The sequence below is a fragment of the Clarias gariepinus genome, chromosome 2 (assembly GCF_024256425.1).
Source record: "Clarias gariepinus isolate MV-2021 ecotype Netherlands chromosome 2, CGAR_prim_01v2, whole genome shotgun sequence".
Taxonomy (NCBI): domain Eukaryota; kingdom Metazoa; phylum Chordata; class Actinopteri; order Siluriformes; family Clariidae; genus Clarias; species Clarias gariepinus.
Genome location: NC_071101.1, coordinates 32,072,854 through 32,090,712, shown reverse-complemented (window position 1 = coordinate 32,090,712; position 17,859 = coordinate 32,072,854). Strand labels below are relative to the sequence as shown.

Genomic DNA, 17,859 nt, shown 5'->3' with positions numbered 1-17,859 from the left:
AGAAAAGTCAGTTACTGTAGATGTTAATTAGCTTGAAATATTAGTATTAGCTACCTGTACATCCTTTTATGAAGCGTGAAGCATAGCATTCTCATTTGCAACAGAAACACTAAATGAGCTAATGCTAATACTAGCGGGAGAAATCGCATATTTGTATACCCATCTGAGGTAATCAAGTTATGATAAAAATCTTTATGGTGTCTTTTTTTGGCAGTAAAATACACCTTGAACCTGATTATGACCAAAAATAAATGTAGACGCCTAATGGCGGTTAACGGTACTTCTGCTGTTGTGAGTCATGTCATGGTAGTCTACATTGAAACATATTTTTATAGGGCATAAGTTTCAATATCGTATATAGTACCATCTGTTTCTACGATCACTGTGTGTTTTTAAAGCCATTGAAGACCTACAGGGTGAGAGACAAAAAGAAACCCATGCACCATGTGAGCTAACACGGTCCGTTGTCCAAATTAGGACTGTAGTACTTACACTATGTCTATTGGCACATGGGTTGCTTGTGCTGGATATGTACGGGCTATAGACAGCTGATCTTCCTCCGATCTTTCCAAAGTCAGTGTAGCAGGCACTAAGTATGTCCTCCACTCTCTCATTAATGCGCTTCAATGGATACATGCACAGAGCTGAGTCCGTCGCGTTCTCGCCATCTGGAGTGGCCACTATAAACAGCACTTTGTCCCAGACCGTGATGGTTCCGTATGAACCGGAATTCAGCATGGTGCGAGCCAGCTCCTTTCCCGGCTCAGTCACATATGCGGCCTGGACTTTATTGTAGTGAATGCCATTTGCAGTGCAGTTTAGCTGTAGCTCAGTGTAGGAGTAATAACCTTCATCCTTTTCACACAGACGGGCCACGAAAGTGAAGTTCTTGTTATCGGTCCCACCCTGAGTGCGCGAGAAGAGGAAATACACAAATCCGGAGTCTTTAAAGACAAAGCGGAATTGGTGCTGGTACTTGGGTGCAAAGGGTATGGCCTGGACCGCGGAGGCCTCCACGATGCTCTCAAACACAACCCATTCCTTGTAGTTCTCTAAGATCCTTGTGGTGATGAGCTTTGGATTGTCCTCCTGGCTGCCGTAGCCCTTCCCAACCAGAAAGACGTTGAATGGCTTTTTCTCAGAGTCATCTTTGAACTGGAACGTGGCCATGACCCCGACGACCGAAACGCTGTCCTCGATGCTGGCAGCGTACGTCCTCTCTCCTTTACTGTCGCTGTAGTAGATCTGCTGATTGACATTGCTAAGGTTCAGCAGCGAGCAGATTCCCCTGTACACGCTGCCACACGCTATCAGAGATCCATTCGCAGAGTGCACCAAGAGGAGCTTATTGACATTGTTCGTGTCTTTAAGATCGGCAGACATACACGTGAAGGTGGACACCGGGGGCGTGCAGCTGCGAGCATCTTTCTTAGGTCCAGTCTCTGCTTTGGCTTCCAGCTTAAGGAAAGCGTCAAGCTGGTAAATAGCATTGACTGCGCCAAGGTAAACTCGGCCAGTCGCTGGGTCCTGCACTACATTGTTGATGGGCGTGAGGGTGGAAAACTCCAAAACCGTCCCCTCAGAGGAAAAGCAGGAGACGCACACCAAGAGCAGGACCATCTGCGCCCAATCTCCCATGTCTGCAGAAACAAACAGATAAAACGAGAGCTTTTAGTAGAGGAACGCATTACAGAAACATTCACATAGAGACATTACAAAGCTTTCTTTCAGAATATCTGGATTGCAAATGCTCAGTTTGAGCTACAAGTCGAGATCCCAGATGGTTCTTTAGAATATTGAGATATCTATCTAGATAGGCTATCTGAGCTAAACACAAAGTGATAGTCTAAAGCCACTATTCCTAATCTCTCTCTCTCTCTCTCTCTCTCTTTCTCTCCCTCTTTCTCTCTCTCAGAGGACATTAATCTTAGTTTGGTCACAGCTGCTCAAGCACAGTCAATCATCTGTTGCTTATCTCATTACAAATAAATGACAACAAGACAATCCAACTCACAGAGACACTCAAACACTACAAACCAACACACCATTGAGAGGACACACACTGAGGCACGTACAAAACCTGTTTACTCTCTCTCTCTCTCTCTCTCTCTCTCACTCAGACATTCTCATCCTTAGAAGAAATCCACAGGTGCTCTGGTTAGTCAGTGCAGTGTTAGTGGTACCTTTGTTTTCTATTCCAGTCACACAATTAAACCTAGCGGCGCACGTGTCAAACTGAAAATCCTGATGAAGCTCCCACACGGGCTAAGCATGGATGGATGTTTTGTTACGTTAACCTGTCTTTCCCCGCAGCACCGATCACGTGCACGGCTCATTATCCATTCAACCCCTAGGGCTCTGTTAATTTCAGCCACACACTCATTTCCATAAAAAGCTCCTGTCCCTCTATTGCCCCACTTTATTCACCGATTTTTTTCCCCGACTCCCCTTCTGAGAATGAAGCTCATTTATTTCAAATTCCATTTCTCCAGGTAAACGTGTCTGCCCTTTTTAATTCATTCCCTTAAACAATCTGTAACAATGCACCGGTTGTGGGATTGGAGTACCAATATAAACTAATCCCTTTTTGCAGCAGTAAAATGGAAAATACCATGTTTTTTTTTTTTTTTTTTTTCTGTATCCAGAGCGTTTTAAATCGGTTTATGGTAATCGTACAAGTCTGCATCCTTTGTAATACTTAAAGAAGCGACAGGTAATATTTACTTCCCTCAGTAATATTCACTTCCCTCAGTCAAGATCACAAATTAAAAAACGCCTTTAACCAGACTTCAAACACAGTCCGTCATGAAAAGCTAAAGAAGGTCAAGAAACACTCGGGTCAGGGTTACTTACAGTGACGCACAGGGATGTCAGCCTGGGAAAAAGAATGTATTAATTGGGTCTAGACATGAATCTAGGAACTGGCTGAGTGTGCTATAAAGATGAGCTTAAGCTAGAATTGTAATTATTAGCCCGATACCGATTTGACAAATTTCCCTAATTTCCATAATTATTTTTTTTTCTAAAGAATTAACTGAAGTGTGGCAAAAATTCATGTCCTGAAAAAACGTATTCTCTTCTCTAACAATACAATATTACTCTGTTAGAAAGTCTGACAAAAAGACTCTTTATTAACACATATACTAGAGAATGTTCCCTTGACTAAAACTTCAGGGAGAGAGAGTGAGGGAGAGAGTGAGAGAGAGAGTGAGAGAGGGAGAAGGAGCGCGAGCGAGAGAGCGAGCGAGAGCGAGAAAGAGAGAAGGAGAGCGAGCGAGAGAGAGAGAGAGAAGGAGAGCGAGAGCAAGAGAGTGAGAGAGGGAAAAGGAGAGAGAGAGGGAGAGCGAGCGAGAGAAAGAGTAAGAGAGAGAAGGAGAGCGAGAGAGAGAGAGAGTGAGAGAGGGGGAAGGAGAGCGAGCAAGAGAGAGAGAGTGAGAGAGACAGAGAGAGAGTAGGAGAGCGAGCGAGAGAAAGAGTGAGAGAGAGGGAGAGCGAGCGAGAGAAAGAGTGAGAGAGAGAGAGAGGGAGAGCGAGCGAGAGAAAGAGTGAGAGAGAGAAGTAGAGCGAGCGAGAGAGAGAGTGAGAGAGAGAAGGAGAGCGAGCGAGAGAAAGAGTAAGAGAGAGGGAGAGCGAGCGAGAGAGAGAGTGAGAGAGAGAGAAGGAGAGCGAGAGAGAGAGAGAGAGAGAGAGAGAGGGAGAAGGAGAGCGAGAGAGTGAGAGAGAGAGAAAGAGAGAGAGAGAAAGAGAGGTACGTCTTGTGATTAGAGCGACAGAAATTCATCTCTGCTCTGCTACTGTACTGAGGGTACTTCAAAGAATAATTTGCTTATTCATGCGGCGCGCTCACTTCATACAAGATCAACAAAATATGCTGCTATACAAATTTCTCTCAGCTGTCGGACTGGGGGTGGGAGGGGGTCACCGAACGGTTCGAAGAATAAAAATCGATTCTTAAACGTTTCTCTCTATTCTTCCTTTTTTCCCCTAACATGGCGATGCCCCACCGAACGGGTTTTCCGTCCTTTTCATCACTCCTCCACAGTCTTAATCTCAGAGGCTGGAGCTTCGTGGCATCAAAAAATGGAAGCTGCAGCAGCAGCATGACCACACGACAAAAGTGTCACGCTAAAGCTTTACGATTTCCAATCAGAAATCCGGTGCCACTGAACCGTGCCAGGCACATTTCTCATTTCTCAACTAGGGGTCCGGTACCGCAGCAGGTGTGTGATGTTGTGATGGAGAAAAGTTGTGGTGTAACACATGGAAGAATTCTGAGACAGTGGTACCATACGCATTATTGAGAAACAGCCTTTTTATTAGGCTTCACGAAAGTAAAATACAGGGAAACCATAGGTATCAGTCTTTCAGTAAACTCTGTTAGACTTCTGTAACGCTGATTCGAAACACCAGGAAAAGTGCAAAAGCACCTGCTAGGCACAGCTCATTTGCATTTAGTGCCGCCCACAAAGCTCCATATAAGTTAATACTGTACTCCCAAAAACCTGAAGATGTGAAATCTTTGTAGTCTACACTAATTAAAAAAAATAAACTTGATACTAATATGATAATAATATTATTAAAAAAAAAAAAAAAAAAAAAAACTAGATCAGACGTTTGACCTGGCTGTGACCTTGAACCTGTCTGGATCAATTCCAAAATCCAACCAGTTTACCTCCTGGCCTGCACTGTTGTGAAACTTGGACAACCAGACATGGCACCCGGGGGGAAATATTAAGCAGCAAGTGAATAGTCAGTCTTTGAATTCGAGGTGTTGGAAGCAAGAAAAATAAGCAAGCAGACGGATGTGAGCGACTCTGACAAGGATCACCTGCCTAAGGGATTAGTTATGCAGTTTGTTATGCAGCGGTTGGTACCCAACAAAACTGGTGCACCAACGACATGGTGATCACCTTTTTTTTATGACTGATGTTTTGTATTTGTCCATGTTTAACATTTCATTCATTATTGCCATGAATAAAACTTTGAATACATATCACAATTCAAACTTTACAGTGTATGCCATACTATATGTAAAAGTGCAAACATTGCAAAACTGATTTTGAAGTTGATCAGTCTAGATTTAGATCATGGAGTCTATGTACATTTCCATAATCTCATGAGCTCCATAGGATACAAACATGATTTTCATGAATACCAATCTTGTGTAAATGCCCCTATGACCAATTTATTAATGCATTTATTCATATCCAGCTTGAAAGATGAGGTTATATGTGTCAACCTTTCTATGTCTATAAAGCTGAAAATGAGCAGAAGGCACAGATTAATTGTTCAGCATAATGTCATCGAGCACATCAGAGCTTTAGCTAATGTAGTTTACAATTTGGCACGGCTAAAATACCTCCGTCGTATTTGCCTCGGTTTGAAATCGGAACTGAGAAATTGCTTAGAGAGGCTGATCTGACCTGAATTTCAAATTTTGATTGGAATATAGGATCAGAGAATTAAACAAACAGAGCTGCAAAATGATTGAGATAATGAAAGAAGCTAATAGCTAATGAGCCAGGCACATCTGTAGTGATGCTGCCAGAAAGCTCATGCTGTTAAATTATAATTGTTCGGTAGAAAAGGAGGCTTCCTCAAGTCGAAGGATGAAATGCAGAAAGAAGGAGAGCGAGAGAGAGAGAGAGAGAGAGAGAAAAGGAAGAAAGAAATGTGTGTTGTTTGCTTGCTTTAGCAGAATTCAATATTAATAAGAGATCAGAAGTGTTTAACACTTGTTGACTTAAAGAGACTCATTAGAGTCATTACGATATGCTTTTGTCCTCAAGTAATGATCATTTTTATTGCTTTTCCAAGAAAACATCCATAAATATCAGTGCCCTTTAACTCCACTAACCATGACTATACAGTATATATGTCATGGACTATATGACCAGTCTACAAGTCTACCCATGTCTAGAGCTCGGCCAGATAGCTTTAAGCCAAGCTCCACGGGGGGCTCGATATGAGCCTGTCTCCAGCGGAACGTCTCCAAAAGCAAGGCCGGGTTAGATGTTGTGTAGAAATACATGTGTGTGGGCATGCAAAAAGGTCTCGAATGCGCCTCTGGAGGCCAGCGAGCGGTCTGTTTGGTTACGTATCTCTCAGCAAGAAGCGTCAGATCGGGACTTTCCCTGCGGTTGACTCGCATGAAAAAAGTCCAGCCCTATCAGCGTTGTGGAGGCAAAACAGCACATGCTCGGTGTAGCATTCAGAGCCTCTGACAGCACTGTGTGTATGTGTGTGTGTGTGTGTGTGTGTGGAGCCAGGTCTTAGGCATTACAATGGAAATGAGTTTGCAAGACCCTGACTCTGTCTGCTTCAAGGTAGAGATACAAACAGCCATTGAGAATTCAGAGAAGCCTCTACGCCGCTAAAAGCCAGCCTAGTGAATTTGTAAAACTGGTAACGGTTAACACAGAGCAGGATATTATTTCATATTCATGGCCGCGCTGTGTACAAGTGTAATGGATGCTTTTTTACACTGGCCACTAATGCTTTTAGATGCTGCTTTCAACCTTGTAAAAGTGCGTCTCGCTAATAACAGCTGAGGACTTTATATCACGCTGTCAAACACAGACACACACACACATACACACATGCTCACACAAATGAGAGCTATTAAATTATCTTTAGTCTTAAGCCATTGACCATGGGGTGAAAGAGAAGGGGGATCGTTTGCCAAGTGCCAATTTCTCCATCTGATTGATTATCTCCATCAGTCATGTTTTGGTAGTCGGCTAATGGCTGATAAAAAGCGGACGCTTAAGATGACAGAGAAGGTAGCCAGCGCACAAGGACAGGGCAGCAGCGACAACTACTTAGTGAATGCTATAAAGATAATGAGCGTCTCATTATTTGTAGACAATGAAACGCAGGAACTTGTTCGCCGCCTCTCTTCGCAGGCTCCCTTTCCTGACGGGGCAAGAAATGGTGAAAATGGTTTCGGAGGTAGTTTGGAAAAAGCTTGGGAGACAACAGCAATCCAATTTCCATATGAACAATTACCCCACTGTCGGGACTGGCACTTCATTTATTTCAATTTGACTGAGTGAGGCAGAGGGGGGGGCGTGGAAGCGCCTCACCAAGGCAACCGGCCCGGCATCACACCAGCTGCTACCCCTGCACACTACCCCTAGAGAGGCCGCTCAAAAGCAAGCTCACTCCCTTCACAAAGGGATGCATGCACGAGCACCTCTCCTGGATCTTCTCTTCTTCTCAGTGCACTAACACGGGCAAGTTTGCATCAGTCCGAAAGGTGTGTAATGATCTGTGGGTGCTCAGGGACGCATGGATATCCATCACCACTTTGTCAGGGCACTACTGTGAGTGTTCTCTCTGCCAAACCCATCATTTCTACCTAGACTTGCTATCTCATGGCAGAATATATTCATTACCACTGGATCCGCTAGCCCATTTGTTTGTTTATAGCCCTACCGCTCGTTCCATATTCGCAGCCCTCCCGAACAGCTGTGAAGTCGAGCGGAACATGGATGTAGAAAAAAGAAGGAAAAAAAAAAAACCACAGCTCTGTGTGCTTAGATAATCTTCTGAGTGTGCTGATCCTCTGCATTCTGGATGAGCTTACTTTAGACAGGCACTCTGTGTGTGCACTTCGGAGTTAGTTTTGTTTACGTGTGTGTGTGGCATGTGCAATCTAGGGCTACATCTGGCCCAGGAAAAGCCTGATTAAACACCGGGACCGCACAGGATGTAAAATTTCTCCGTCTCCCTCGACAGCTTCCACCCTCTCCTCTGGTCCCCGCTCCTCTCAGGCACTCCTTAACACTTCCTCACACTCTCCATACAATTAAGAAGTCATGGAAGAAATCTATTACACACCTTACTGGCTTTAATGATTGCACTCGGCGCTCATGAGAACCAATGAGCCATTCAGCGAGCGGTAATACAGTACCATTTTACTGCTTTGTCACCACAGATTCAAGGGGAATACTGATCCACTTCTGATGAAACGCTGCTTTCAAAAGCCTGCACTTATCTTCAGGCTCGCCGTCCTGCCTTCTGGGGCTCAGAACAATACTTACGTGAGCGCTTTGCTACTTAAAAGCCTAACGATTAAAATCTCTTATTCTTTCTGCTGACTGACAAAAGTGAGGTTTATATCCCTCTCCATATAAAAAAAAAAATCACAGCATTAGTTGGGCATATAAAAGCAGACAAGGAGGTCAGAGAAAAGTTCTTAGGATAGATTTGCTTTTAAATATGCGCAAGTAAGATGGTTGATATGTATGGCCTGCATTCATTTGGCGAAAAAAAAAAAAAAACACAAATGTACAGTATGATTGTAATAGACAATGTAATCACATTAGCTTTTCTGGCATTTCCTCACGAGATCCTCTATCATTTTTTTTCAACCTGAAAAAGGCGAGAAAGAGTTCCAATGCTGGGAAAAGAAGTGGCTGAAGTACACAAGAGAGTATGCCAACGATGCTACGTCAGCGGCTGAGCAGCTGTTGTTTAATCATACATCAACTAAAAAGTAAGTTTAGCCTTTAACTAAATACAAGTGGAGTAACGGACCAGAGTTGACCCCTACTGATCACTCCTCATGATCTGGCATATTATATATAAAGCTTATAAAGTTTAACCAGGAAAATGAAAAAAGTGTCTTTTTGATTGCTTAAACTCTCTCATTCAGCTTTGCGCTTGCCACGAGTATGGGTTGCCAGATCATGCAGACAAAATCCTTCTAAGCACTGCTGAACCCCTGCCCAGTCTAATAAAGCCCAGGACCAATAATATCATCCGTACTAGAACTTATAATCTATTCATAATCAATTATTCATATGCACGTACTGTGTTTCATTTAAATCTGCCCAATTTCTTATTGCCAAGATAACAAAAATGATAAAACGTTTATTTCCGACTGAGCAATCTGATTGAATGAGAGACAATCCACGAGTGGTGATAATGGACGGTAACACCACTGGGACATTTAGCTACAGTATACTGTATGTACCACTCCATGTTCCAGGTGTTCTCAAACCATTAATTACACTAACTGTCGGTTGCCGCATGGGTGAAAGTAGGTCTGTACGGACTGCAGTACTGAGGATAGAGCAACTATCACATTTAAAACCAGACATAGAGGGAAGAAAACTCAACTGATAACTTTATATCATCTTAAAAAAGACTTTTTTTCTTAACTGCTTCTACATTGTTCAATCATTATGAATCACGTCTAAAGCATTTATGTTCTTTTATTCACAGATACAAAGGTAACTAACACAAGGCCGAAACCCAAATACATCTCTAACCGTTGATCAAGGACGCTACTTGGTGTGTGGGACAAGGAATTGCACTCCCGATATATTTCACTAAATTTCCATTCTACGTTATTTGGGTTTACCCTCAGGATTTTAAAGTTAGCTGATATTCTAATAGGGAATGAGTGGAAATATAAAGTAAGTTCGTAAGTTTCTCAGGACTGTCCACCTCCTCATGGTTTATTCTTCTCTCCTCTTAGCTACATAGGAAGAGACTAGGTAAGAACTTTGCAGTTCTTGGGTGATGAAAATTCCATCCGCAACAGAGTTAGCATCAAATACATACGCGCAAACTCAACGTGTCCGCAACAATATAGTTAGCATTTCCGTCTGACTCGCAAAAGCTCTTAAAGTCTTAACTGCGTTGGGATTAAGCCACGTGTCTGTCTTGCCACATCTATAACGCTTTAGTGTGTCCAGTGGCCCAGAGTCCCATAGCTAACAGCCGTTTGTGTAATGGCTAAACAAACACCATTATCCGGGTGTGATGGAGCCAGAGGAGCAGCTCTGACTCCGGCGCTCGGCTAATTCCTGCCATCTAAGCTAATGAGGGTTTTATCCAGCTAAGAGAGAGAGAGAGACGGAGACAGAAAGGGAAAAAGAGAAACAGAAGACAGAAAAAGAAGTGGAAATGGGCAAAGCAAAGCAACAGTGGCTCAGGTACGGGGTAAAAAGCTCAAAACATATACACACACGCACACACACACACACACCTCTACAGTCTGTTGAAAGGAACTGAAAACTAATGAGGCAAGCAAAAACATTGTTGTCTGGCTAAGATATTCACCTAGTGTGGCAGGTGGTTCATTCGAAGTAACATGCATTCAGATACACACTCTCTCTCTCCCTCTCTCTCTCTCGTTAAAGCAGTGTACAGAGGAGAGGCACTCATTGAGAGAGGACTAGCGGGTGATTAGGTCCACTGAGACAGCGCTGACCTTTTTCCTCAAGATCAACATGCACACGTCTGCTATTTTTTATGTCAGGGCAGAAGCCAGCCATCGTTTGAACACCACCTTCCATGAAATGTCACAGTTGTAAATGAGCAGAAAGTCATCAGCCATTCCGCACAGGCCCTAGGACTGTCCCTCGTCTTCGCGGGGGAACGTCGACGGGAAGGACAATTTCCCTGCCCTCAGCACTTCTCCGCTCGTGGTGCGTGCTCCACACTAACAAAAGCGCTTTCTGCAACAAAGCGGTCAGACTCGCCAAAGTTTGTTGCGCTTCTGCAACATCAGTGATATTGCAGCGTTTCTCTTATGCTGCAATCATTGCTGCGTCACACCATTCGTTTAGGCCAGCAATTTGTAAAAGTGCATTTATCTTCAGTGCACCTGCTCTACACTTTTCTGCACGAGAGCAGGAATTAGAGTGCGACCACATGGGCCAGGGTGATAATCTATTCAATAAAAAGTGCCTGACAATACAAACACCACAAATCTTACAAGACATAAGCATAATTGAAGTGATCCTTAATTCCATTTCCATTTTTTTTTTTTACATTGTTGTGTCAGGCTTGTACTCTCATCCTCTATCTTCCTCCCCGGCCTCCTTTCATAGCAGACTACCCGACCGATACAGGTGTGTGACATGCAGACAGCTGGATTAATTAAGTTTGAAATCTGCAAGGTGATCACTGAGTGGTCACTCAAGCTGACAGAACTCTGGAACCAGGTGCTGATTGAAGCCAAAGCTGCGTATAGACTACTTCTACATCTTCATTCTCCTCTCTTCCAGCAGCACACTGTTACTAAGATCACCGATCCATTAGATGGTTTTACACAAGACACAGTGCCAGGTTTCGTGCAGCTGTTGGTATTGTGGTCATGTACATGCTGTAATCCTTAAAAACCTATCCATGGTATAACTGGAACAGTGAAAGCTGTAAGATATTTTCTATCACCTCAGGACATCTTCTTGTTTGGTCGGACTCATGGCTCAGGGTATTATCTGCAGCCCTTACTAGCCACCCGCTTGCATGGCATATGGCAAAGTGGCAGCCTGAGAGCGAGGGGAAATTAGGCCTCTGATAAAATCACAAACTACCTTTGTCCATCAGCAAGCACCAGATGTAATTCTAAAGTTAAATACTGTAGTGGGATTGCAGACGCTGGATATTAGAAGGTATATCACATATGCATGCACGCACTGTATATATATGCCATCTCTCTCGTTGGCTGTGCTTTCATGTCTTGCGTACAAGGTGACATTTTGTCACGGCTCAGACAGGCATGGATGACATCAAAGCCAGGCTTTTGTTGGCACCGTTTTGCTCAGCATCTCTCGCCCACTGCCATTCCTCACAGCCCGGCTCAGATAGCGGAACAGGCTGCCAGTCCCTCTCTCATTCCAAAATCTTTATCTCGGCAGCCTTCTGTTGATAATTACACCCGCTCCCGGCAGGCTCGGCTGGGCTGTGGTGCGTGCATCGGCCCCGATTTAACACTTGCACCATCAGCACTGAGAGCCAAGGTCAGGCTCTGTCCAATTCCATTTTCAGACTCCATTGCATTGCTGCTTTAGAAACAGCCAGGTGCGGGAACCAGCGCAACACTGACTTCATATGCACAACCACACGTGCACTTTCGATTCTAGGCGGAAGGTCTGAATGGAAATTGATCTAAATTCTTCTTGGATTGAGTCTCGTGCTTCAGCTCTCTGCATCCTGCTCAATTGGTCTGTCCGTTTTGGCATCCATCTTGGCAAAGCTACCAAATCTCCTATCTACTCAGATCGGGAGAGACCCATATAACTCAAACTGATGGACACGATGACAGACTGAAAATGGCAAAACTGGGTAAATAATATTCGATCTTACAGATGAAAAATCATATTTCTGATGCAGTTTGAAAAAAACCTGTTGAATGAATTACTGAATTTTGGACAACATCCAAAATGAAGGAAACTCGGGTTCTGACCTGCTGAAAATATACCCTAACATCTTTATTTTGAGTAAAGTAATCATTTTATTCAGACTATTTTCTTGCCTTGCCTTGGCTGCCAGCCTGCACAGATCATTGGGAAAGATGCCAGCTTAATAAATACAGCAGTTAATGCAGTCAATGTGGCTAAACACCTTATAACTTGTTCTTTACTTCTGATTCCGATCAAGTTGTTAAATAAACATGATGGACGTGTATGGACTTTTACATCAGGTAATGCAATTGCTGATGTACTATGGAAACGTCACTCAAATGAAAAATGATAGCCCATGGGGGTGTCGCTCTTAGGCATGGGCCGGTTTCCCTCGTACCGTTCCTGTGGTATGAGCTGTGTTTTTATGGTTAGTCAAAGAGAAACAGCAGGAATCTCTAACGTGCAGCGAACAATAACAAGACTCCTCTCCCTCTGATTGGTGCGAGCGGTCGGCCTGCTGTGTCTGTCGGCTGAAGGGGGTGAAGCCCCTGAACCAGGCAATACTTCGAATATGATTAAATTACATCTACAACACCACTCATCAGACTTTGCCGAACTTAAGCTAACAATGTCTTGAGATGAACATTTGCAACTCTTGCTACGAGTTAGCGTGTCTAGCATCGCTTAAATAAATTCTGTAGGCTTGCTATTCAGACAGCTAACATGGCTAATTAACTCACATTATCTAGCATCAGCTAGTTTCCTCGCTAACTTTACTTCACAGAGCAGAGAAGTGCACAGAAGTACAAATTTCCTGCAAAATGTGTACTTTTACTTTAGTACTATAATTACATTTTGCTTCATATCTATAATTTTGTTTTTAAGACATTTTTTTTAAATGGCCTGCTGGCTCTCTGGTGTTTTTAAGTTCTGTAAGTGTGTGTGTGTGTGTGCTCATGTTTAAAGTAACAGTCACTTTTTGTTTCCAAGTGAAATAATGCCATCCTGTGCCCACAGCCTTTTAAGAGTTTAGAGAATATACAGCTGTGGTGTTAGTTAAAGTTAACTAATAAAAGGCTGAGATGGCAAAACTCTTTAGCTTTTTGAACAGCTAAAAAAATGTAAACAGGGAAACAGTGTCGGTCCAGCGATAACGTGTGCGTGAACTCATGAACACTTTGCACCTTTTTGAGATTTATATCTATGTGTAAAACAATACTATAGCGATATTGAATATTATTCTTAGTATTAGTAGTTTTTTTTCATAGAAAAGAATTCATTTCTTTATGTTCTAAACTTGTTGAGCTACAAGAGCTCCCTGGAGGGACAGCATTTATGTTAATTTTATTTAGAAGAATTCAGTTATTTTAATATTATTGTAATACTTACACAGACCTGAGGGGGGAAATCAAACCCCGACCGTGGAGGTGCGAGGAGACAATGCTAACCAATAAGCCACTGTGCTGCCCGCGTGTTTACTCATGTTCTACATGTTGCTTAAAAATATAAGAAAAATGAAAAAAAGTTGTTGTTTTTTCCCTAGACATTTTAAAAGAAGGCATTTTAGAGCTGTAATCACATTACCACAATAGCATGAAACCTTGATATTTTTGCTTAAGGTTATCATACCAGCATAATCTCCTGACAAGACTGTCACTGATTGGCTGCATGAATCCACAGCGCTTGGCTAATAAGACTTATCCCTTGATCGTCCTTGAAACGCTGCATGTTTTTTCCCTTTGTTTTAGTTGTGATTACAGCACACAATGTGGTGAATAATTCCTATGTGAAAATGATTCCTTATGCTCCCACGAGCACTCTTTCACAACATGGGAATCAGGGAAGAAGAACTGTATTGATGTGATAACCAGTACATCCAAGTCATTAAAACGTTTTATTGCCACATAATGTTTTTGAGTTTAGATCGGACCAACTAAAGCAACACCAGATCGTTCCACTGCCTCCAGAGGCTTGTACAGTGGCCACTATACAGTACATGATGAGTGCAACACTTCATGCACTTCCACTCTTACAGTACCTTGACGCACACATTGCTCTGGAATAAGGTCAATCTGGACTCATCAGACAACATTACTTTTACCATTGCTTCAAATTCTAATCTTAATGCTCCCTAGCAAATGCAAGCCTTTTTTCTAATTAGATTCACTCATAAATGGCCACACAGCCGTTTAGTCACAATTCTGTGGACGGCTTTATTGTTGATTTTCTACCATGCAACTTCACCAAGTGTTTAAGTGATCTCCATTTATATCTTTTTTTCCCCAAACACATTTCTTCCACAAAATTTAATGGTCCAGCACTATCCTTATGTTCATCATATGTTGAAGTGTTCTTAACCCAGTTCAAGTATTTTTTTTGCTTGCTTGATGCAGCCCAGTTTGTAGAAATCTGAACATTCTGAAACGGAGACTTGAAAACTGAATGTTTTATTAGGACCAGTGTTGGAGCTGTTGCAAGTTTCAACAAACACCTTTAAAACATTTGCTAACTGTAGAGGACGTAAATCCTAAAAAAGGCTGAAATTCCATTATAAGTCAGTTAAGCAAAGCCATCTTTTAGCTGAACTCTCAATGTGAGAAATTGATAGACCGTACATTTCTGCTAACATCTTAACCAACCAGGTGATTCGATCTGTTCACCGAGGGGCAGTTCTTATGTAACACAATCACAATGTTCACTGATACGCTCTGCCTCGTTCATATTTTAAGAACTGACACCTTGAGGGAAGTGAGCCAGGGTGAGACACTTTAGAGAAATAGAAAGAACAAACTCATCTCCACTTTCAACATTTTTCCTGAAACATCAGTGCTGCAGTGAGTTCAAGGAGTCTACAAATGAGAGTCTATGCTAATGTAATTTCACTGCGCATCACCCTTCTCATTCTGTACATGACCGATTAATACCCAAAGCCTTCTTTACCCAACATCCATTAGCATATGCTGGATGTTATTACAAGATGAATGTGTTTCCTATCAGGACATAATTGCTGCGGGAGTCCAGAGAGAACCCATGCATTTACAAACCTTAAAAGAATAAAGCTGAGGTGTTTGATGCGTATCAGCGCCAGGGCTCAGACTTTACCTGTATGTGCATCGATATAAATTGTTGATATATGTAAATTGTGGGAACTGTTCTGTAGTTAGAACTCCAGGTATGTTGGTCCAATTAACTATAACTACAGAATAACATCCAAGGGTACGTTTGTACTCTTAGGACAGTTGAAAGACAGAAAAACCCAAAAGACACCTTTTACACATCAGTGACGCTATTTCCATGTCCTGTCTTTCATCAGAGGGAACCGAGAGAATGTGCAGCCTGTAATTGAGGTAATGAAGAGATTTCCTCTCTCTCTGTACTGATGTATTTGAGGCTTAATCCAGGACACTGGGAGGGATTTAGTAAAAGCTGGCGTCTTATACGCAGGAACAGAGGCTTGTAAATAAGCGGCGAGGGCGTGTCTTAAGTGTGAAACTGTAACGATGCTTCGACAGGGGTGTAGCGTTAGCTCTAGAAAGGGACATCGCTAACTCTGAAGATCAGAACATATCCTTTGGAGTTTTGAAGGTTTCTAAACTCGTACTCTTTTGTGGCTTACACGCCCACTCTTTGCGAAACACAGTACATGGCATGATGAAGATTCTTTACAGGTGATTAATTCCCTAATTGCTGTAGCTAAATACATGGCTTGCATGGGCCACGCTATATCATTTTAATGATCACTCTCGAGCCTAATTAGTTATATCCGTATAACCAGAGGCAAACACACAGCCAATTAGAGCGAAATCAAAGCTCGAACACCCACACGGCGCACAGCTTTTATTGAAAGTGTGTACATAATAATAAGCATCAACTGGGCTCATGATTACAAGTAGGTATCATCATTATCATCATCATCATCATCATCATCATCATCATCATCGTCATCATTAATATCGTCATACAGGATAAAACAATAATACTGTAGATCTTGTTTGATTATAGGCTTGATAATGAAGGATATATCATCAATCACAGCATATATTTTACTTTACGCACAGACTGTAAAGATCAGTAAACAGTTCTAGGCTTACTGTCTTGCCAAGTGTGCACACACTCAGTCACGCGCTTGCACACAGTCACACAGATCGACTTTTGCACTTCTGTCCTGAGCAAAACAACCAAAACTGGTACACTGTAGCACAGAAACTTCCCAATTATAAGGATGAAAAATGACACAGACGCACAAAGGCTTCGATCTTCAATAACCTAATAATCTCGTGACCTATATGTCTGCAGATTTACAGCTCCACTCTTTTTCAGACTAAGTTACACCTAAGCTCACAAGCTCTTACCCAAAAGCCAAGAATCGAGGCAATATTAATTTTAAGATTCATTTTTTTTATTGATAATAATAATTGTATTACTACTAATAAAATACAACAATAATAATAATCTTTATCATCATCATCATAAAAATAACCTATATACCGTATCATGATATAAATATGCCTTTATCAAGCTTTTCTTGCAGCTCGGCTGTAAAAGCCTTTCTGATATTGATCACGAGGACCTTTAAGCCCATCAATCTTTCGTATTTCTCAAGAACAGGTTTTTAAAAAACAATCCTGGAATACTATCAATTATATTCTTTTTATAATACAGCAGCCGCCCTATAAACAAAAAAGTGTGCCACGATCAGTAAGAGAAAACTTTTTTTTTGTTTTCTTTTTGTCCCTTTTCATGAAAGCTCTAGCTTGAAATAAAAAAGGCAATGTTTTTTGACTTACAGCCAGGTCACTGCCTTAACAGAGGATTGTGTCTTGGCTGCTGTGATACCATTTGTAAAGCAATTTTCTCACTGATGAGAGCATCTGCGCGGTGACCGCGTCGCTCGCGAGTGCCTACCTGAATCGCAAGCAGCTATTTAAGTGCCGAGTTAAAAGACAGAAGTCTCTTTCCAACCAGCATCTGTTCATCTGCTGCTTTGTGTCGTGGTCCTACAAATTCATTTCAGATTAGTTAAAGGAACCACAGGTCCTCCACTAATTCTCTCCGGGTGGCGCTACAATAAATTCCATAGCTCATAGCTGGGGGAAGAAAAAAAAAAAAGCCAGAGCGTGTTTGTTTCATCTCTGTGAAGCGTGCACAGGCACGGTACAATAGGGGATTCCACTCTGAGCTGCGCCGATGTTCTCCTAACCTTATTCAAATCAAGATCCCTTTACGCGCAAGCTGCTGCGAGCTACTTCTCCAGAGATACTTCACAACAAGTACGGCGTATTCCGAAACCGCCGTTCATAATTCACCCATGCAAAGCTGCTTTTGAGTTATGGATGTTATGGATTGCATGGAAAGCGTGATCCTCTGTGGGATCTGTATATGGAAACATAACACTGCTCCTTTACCCGATTCCCCTCCATAAACCAGAATCTTCCTGGGAACAGGAACAACTGGCACAGCAGGGAGGTGGTCATGAAAACTTGGCAGAAGAGCAAGATGAAGAGGAACGAAAGTAAAAAGTAAAAAAAAAAAAAACAGGATTCATCAGAATGCCTGTACACGAACCAGCACGGCTAAAGCGTTACTCATTTGGAAGCTTAGAAAGAGAGAAAAAGCGTGCCAGGCAGAAGAATTCCTCGCTGACAAATGGTTCTCAAGCGCGCTCTGATTACAGAGGATTAAAAGCGGAGAAATAATTCCAGTCACACATTTTTCA

The 17,859-nt window shown here is 42.3% G+C and overlaps 1 protein-coding gene across 1 annotated transcript in view; it reads right to left on the bottom strand.

Moving 5' to 3' along the window:
• Positions 1-17,859, bottom strand: part of plxnb2b (plexin b2b) — a 142,525-nt gene that overhangs the window by 45,385 nt on the left and 79,281 nt on the right. Inside the window, exon 4 of the mRNA XM_053484398.1 lies at positions 493-1,640. Within this exon, the coding sequence (XP_053340373.1) occupies positions 493-1,638 (1,146 nt within the window). The 5' untranslated portion in view covers positions 1,639-1,640. The remainder of the gene's footprint in view (positions 1-492; positions 1,641-17,859) is intronic.